The sequence below is a fragment of the Pleurodeles waltl genome, chromosome 6 (genome assembly GCF_031143425.1).
Source record: "Pleurodeles waltl isolate 20211129_DDA chromosome 6, aPleWal1.hap1.20221129, whole genome shotgun sequence".
Classification (NCBI taxonomy): domain Eukaryota; kingdom Metazoa; phylum Chordata; class Amphibia; order Caudata; family Salamandridae; genus Pleurodeles; species Pleurodeles waltl.
This window is the reverse complement of record NC_090445.1, coordinates 144,317,783-144,323,782: the sequence shown is the minus strand read 5'-3', so window position 1 is coordinate 144,323,782 and position 6,000 is coordinate 144,317,783. Positions and strand designations below refer to the sequence as shown.

Sequence of the window (6,000 nt, the reverse complement as noted above, 5' to 3'; positions counted from 1 at the left end):
GGTCCTTTTTCACCATGCACCATTCATTGAGAACATACTTTAGCAATTCTTACTTAAAAGGGCTTTCAGTCAGGCTTCTTAAACCATTGGTTTGCAATATTGTCAGTCACATGTTGTTTCAACCCACAGAAGTATTGTGGTGCCACCATTTTTCTATTGGATGTTTTGGTGTGCCCTCACTTCTCCATTTGAACACATTGAGGGACTGTTTTATTGTCCGTGGGAGGCCTGGCAGCACTGGGGAGTGAGCACTGACAAAAACATCTGAAAGTGGATGCTACAAAAGGGAAGGGCTGCTTTAACAAGAGTTATGGCTGCAATGGAAAGATAAGATGGCAGCTCTATGCGGTTTCCGGACTCGAGGGAAGATAGATCTCATATATATTCTGTGTACATAGCAGGATTTGTCATGTCCATTATGCAGAAACAGCAATAACAGCACCCCAAGTTAACTCATTCTTCTGCTCTCTCTCTCTTGTCTGCCATATTTTCTGTTTTTTTGTAGAAAAATATTTGTTTGCAGGTAGCTGGCAGAAGCTTTAACTCATACCTATCGGAGGAGCCCCAAGGTTCATGAACAGCCTGAGTCACTCAGAAACTGGCTGAGTTTGTATCATATACTGCTCAGGAGATGGAAGAAGCACAGACTCTTTCTGAAAAGAGCAGTTATTCTATATTTAAGTCCCTCAGCTAGCTATTGTTCCACTTAATGGGAACCTCTCCTCCCCTATACTGCCCCATACACAAGCATGACATGCACACAGACCTTGTTCACTTCCTATTATTCTCCAGGCCGAGGAAGTAATATATATTGCTAGGGGAGGTGCTACTAATTCCAAATCCAGCAGACATCCTGTTAGTGTTTTCTGGAGAAATTTTACCCCAGGGATTATGAGTGGGGTAAACATATTAGAAATGCGCTTTACAGGCACTAAGACTGAAACTGCTTATCCCCAGTTCAGATATGCTGAACTCATAATTTCCTGGAAGAACCATCCAGAGGTATACCGCACAACAATATAGCCCCAGCAAATTTGCTGCCCAGAGTTTCTTGCCAACTCAGAAAAAGGGACTAATAATTTTAGATAATTTGGCTTTTTGACATTGACAACTCTCTCAGGTTAATCTCCTCCATTTCTCTTTTGTGGTCAAATATGATCGGAGACCTAAATTTGATACAATAACAAAGGCTTAGTATTATTATTTACATTTGTAAAACATGAACGAGTCACCCCCGAGAGGGTCTTTTGGCTCTGATGCACTTTAAAACAGAACAGCAATCACCAAAAGAAGTTACAAGGGTTTAAGAAATTTCTTAAATCAAGCTAAGTCAGGGCAGGATCGTATGTACAAGGGTAGCTTGTTCCAGTGATGGTGGGGCCAAGTATGAAAATTTTCCTCCGTATCTGACAGTATGTATGCTGCAAGTTTGCGCACTGGTGTGTACAACTGTGAGATAAAGTGGACTATTTCCAAAAAGAAACATGTGTACTAGGCAGAAGAGTTTGAGAAAGGAATGATTTTTCATTGGAAGCCAATGCAAAGAAATAACTGTGGGCTCCAATGGGGAGCTGGATGGCAAATTGCAAATCAGGCGGGCAGCTGTGTATTCTACCACTGGAAGTTTGGCTAATAGAGCTCCATTTGCAGCACCCATAGTGGCATTTCCATATTATATGTGACTTACAATAAGTGCCTGAGTGATGGATTTTCTGGACTTAAGAGGTAGCCATTGGAAGGCTTCCAGAGAAGGCGCATTGTTCCAAAGAAGGACCCAAAGATGGAATTTACCTGTTCTTTCATAGATAGGTCACCATCTATCACTATGCCAACATTTCTAACTACTTTTTTGGGGGTAGGAGCTGGTCCCAGTTTCAGAGGCCACCAATCTTTAGAGCAAAAGATGGAAGCTTTCCCAAAGAGCATGATCTCTGTCTTTCCTGTATTAAGTTGAAGGAAATTGGACGACATCCAGAAGGCTATTTTTTCATACATTCCCTGAAGCAGGTCTTGGAAGTTTCAGGACTTCCCCATATGGGTATGGTTATAATAAGTTGTATGTGTGTCCCTGTATGAAATTACTTCAAACCTGGAAGATCTTATCACTTGAGCCAGGAGGACCACATAAATATTGAAAAGGGCAGGGTTCAAGGATGACCCCTGCAGCACCCTCCTCTCAAGGACCATAGTTTGAGAGTTAAAGCAGTATAACTGTTCTGTATGGGTCCTGTCCCTCAAAATATTTTGTAGCCAACCCAGGGCTTTTCCAGCCGACACAAATCTCAGTCAGTCTTTGGACTAGGATTGGATGTGAAATGGTGTTGAATGGTGCAGATAGATCTAGTAGAACCAGCATGGCTGGGAGTCCTTCGCCAGAGAGAGTCTGATGGCATCCAGAACATCCAAAAATGCAGTTTTAGTACTATGGGATGCCTGAAAGCCAGACTGGCCAGGGTATAGGAGAGAGTGGCTCCCCAAGAAAGACGTGAGTTGTTTGTTAGTTACAGTCTCCATAAAGTTTTTGAGAAATGCGAGCAACAAGTTTGGTCTGTAATTTGCAAGGTCTAGTGAATCTGCCATGGGTTTCTTTAAAATAGGTCTCACTTGAGCTGCTTTCCATGTTGTGGGAATGGGTTCAGTATTCAGGGACTGCCATAATCATGGCAAGAAGTGCTGGGGGCAAGGTCGCTATAATGTGAGGAGTCACTGGATCCTCTGATGAGCCCGATTTGATCTTATTTATCAAGACTAAGATTTGCTCCGGGGGAGACTGCGTCAAAAGATTCCAAGAGAGTGGATTGATTAGAGAATGAAAAGACAGGTGAGGCCAACCCTTCCTGTGTGAGACCATTTGACAGAGTGTCGTTAATTTTGGAAGTGTTTTCTTCAAAATAATTTTCAAGTTCATCACAGGGAGACTGAGATGCTGGAATAGAAGCTGCACAAGCCGAAGGCTTGGTAAATTCCTTTAAAATCTTATATAATTATTAATTATGTCCACTATATGGGTCTTCTTAGCTATTTTGATATTTCTATGGTAGGTACCTAAGGCAGCTTTTTAAGTGAGCTTGTCTTTAGGAGTTTTAGTGGTTCACCACTTGTGTTCCAACTTTCTGTTCGCTGCTTTTTGTGCTTTAAGATACTCTGAGAACCAGGAAGAATTAGCCTTCTGTGTTTTGAGGTGGCTGGATTTTTTGGGTGTAATGGTATCTAGTGCCTGGATAAAAGCTTCCTCAAAATCTTCCAGAGCAAGATTAATGTCTGAGAGGCAGCAGGGAAGGGGGAGGTAAAGTGAGGTGTAAAAGATTGAAGAGACACCTTCCTCCATGATCTGATTTTCTAGGTGCCGCAGAGGATTCCCCCACGTAGATATAAAAATTAATAGAAAAATGGTCTGTCCAGACCTGTGGTGCGTGGCAACAACCTGTAAATTAAGAGAGTTCCAGTGTGTGCCCAGCTGTGTGTGTTGGCCCTAATACTTTTTGATAAAGGCCTAATGATTCTAGGTCAGAGAGCAAGCGTGAAATATCAGGGTCAGCATCCAGCTCTGCATGGTAGCTGAAATACCCAATCAACATGAAGTAATCTGATGCCAAAATATATGGTTCCAGGTATTCGATCAGTTTGTTACTGAAATCTATTTTTGAGCCTGGAGGGCATTATACTAAGGTGCCCTTCCAGATGTCCTTCAATAGGGTTTCTATTCTGAAAACACAAAGCTCCCCCACAATCAATAAGAAGTGGATCCAATAGAGTGACCTTCAACGGTTTACGGAAGGCAATGGCCACTCCACCACCAATTCTGTACTCTCTATCTTGTCTGATTAGACTATATTCAGGGCGAAATACTATCGAAATTCTGGGAAGTGCTGTGGGATGAGCCATGTTTCTGAAATAAAGCATCTGTCTGGTTTGTTAGTGTCTAAAAGATCCCAAAATTCCTGGCTAGAGCAGGCGTTGCAGTAGCTGGGTATTTACCAAAAAATTTTGACCTTTCAGAAGTAATTGGCTAGTTTAAAAACTAGCCATTAATCTACAAAAAGCCAAGAGTATGTACCATAACCTTAGTGCTAGGAAGTGGCTATAGATGTTGGCCTGGGTGAAATTTCAGTTACACAAGCATAATCTTGCATAATTTTGATAATTGTTTCTTATGCTTAGTATGCAAGATTATGCTCATGAAATTTCACCCAGGCCAAAATCTGCAGTCATTTCCTAGCACTAAGGTCATGGTACATACTCTTGTCTTTTTGTAGGTTAATGGCTACTTATTAATCTAGCCAATAACTGCTGAAAGTTTGCAAAGCTTGGTAAATACCCAGTTATGTAGCCTCTACTGCAACGTTTATTATGCAAAATTACACTATTATGCCACGTCACATCATTACAAATGGTTTGCAGCAAAGCTAAATGCCAGTTTTGTATTTTGGATAAACACATGAATTTTGGCATAATTGTTCTGAAAAAGTTCACTTAATTACACAAAAGCAAATTATGAAAATTTTGCATGCATATATATATAAGAGGAGGTGGTATAAAGATTACTGCTACATCACATACTGATTCACAGTTTGGAAGGGACACCTTCAAAATGCCCAAAATGTTAATCAGTTCCCGTTTAAAAAAAACATTTTAAAAGTACTCCTAAAACGGCTTTAGCACAGCCGAGAAGCATTTGAACAATTGCAAACACCGAATCGGAGCATTTACGACCGATAAAATGTGTAGTAGTTATGGTCAAAAGCTCCCTGTCAGGAAAATTCCTTACAAAACTATGATATGAAAATATAAATGAATGAAGGCCTTCATAAACATTAGCCAAAAGCGTGTTTGATCTATTCTATTTCCTGGTAAACATCTACCACTCTGTGTTTGACAGGTGAGATATGAACCAGCTGCATTCAAATGCATTTAAATGGACCCATACAACTTCCCCTTTATTGCACCTGTATGTGCTGTGCCCTTCAGGTCATAGGTCAGTTTCACTATGCTCCGTTATCGGTTGTACCAGGAAAAGATAATAAAGTGTAGAAATCATAGTGGGTGGGGCTGGCTGTAACTCAGCCTTGCTTCTGATCTATAAAAAGCACAGGTAGCAGTAGTTGCTTCCGTGCATTTCCCTCTCCAGCCGGTAAACTTCATCGCTGATCTAGAGTCCACTACACACCGTCGCAATGGCCAATAGGGTAGTCATAAAACAAAACTTCTCTTCATCCTCCGGCCGGCCCCTTAATCTGACCCCTAGCGTTTATGGGGGCGCCGGGGGCTATGGGACTCAAGTTTCTTCAAGAGCCAGCCTTGCACCGCTCAAGCTCGGCATCAATCGGTATGGCTCATGTGACAACCTTTTGATGACGGGCAATGAGAAGGTGACCATGCAGAACCTCAACGACCGACTGTCCACTTACCTTGAGAAGGTGCGATTGCTGGAGAGTGCCAACTCCCAGCTCGAGCTTAAAATCAAAGAGCACTATGACAAGGTCTCCCCCGCCACCGGACGTGACTTCAGAAAATACTACCAGATAATCGAGGACCTACAGGCCCAGGTAAGGATGATGGAACTATAATGTGGCTAGTTGCTTTGTAGGCTAGGCAGTATGTGTCCAACACTGACTGATAGTAGGCATCGGCCATCAGTAGATCAACTTCACGGAAACAGACCACACTGTTGTTGCCTTTTTGTTATTCATAGGAAATAGTCAATGGGTGCAGCCGAGCATACTGAGGTAGGTTTCTTAAATTTCATCAGGGCCATTAATAAATCCTCATATACTGCTATAGCCATCAGTCTCTCCGTAAGATGCGTTAGAGATCATTGTTCAACCATTTCAGAAAATATTACATTTGAAATTACTTTGTTAGGCTGAAAAATGTGTTAGTCTTTTATAACTTGATATTAGTGAACTGCGGAGTGCCTATTACTGTGAAAATGTTCCACTCTCACATAAAAACAGAGAGAATCGTTGTGCCAGCATACCCTAACACCATGTAAGGATATCT

General features: G+C 41.7%; 1 protein-coding gene across 1 annotated transcript in view; it reads left to right on the top strand.

Annotated features, from left to right (window-relative positions):
* The first annotated feature begins 5,099 nt into the window (after window positions 1-5,099).
* The window catches only part of LOC138299404 (keratin, type I cytoskeletal 19-like), a 32,270-nt gene continuing 31,369 nt past the window's right edge, over window positions 5,100-6,000 (top strand). The window contains exon 1 of the mRNA XM_069237635.1: window positions 5,100-5,546. Within this exon, the coding sequence (XP_069093736.1) occupies window positions 5,175-5,546 (372 nt within the window). The 5' untranslated portion in view covers window positions 5,100-5,174. The remainder of the gene's footprint in view (window positions 5,547-6,000) is intronic.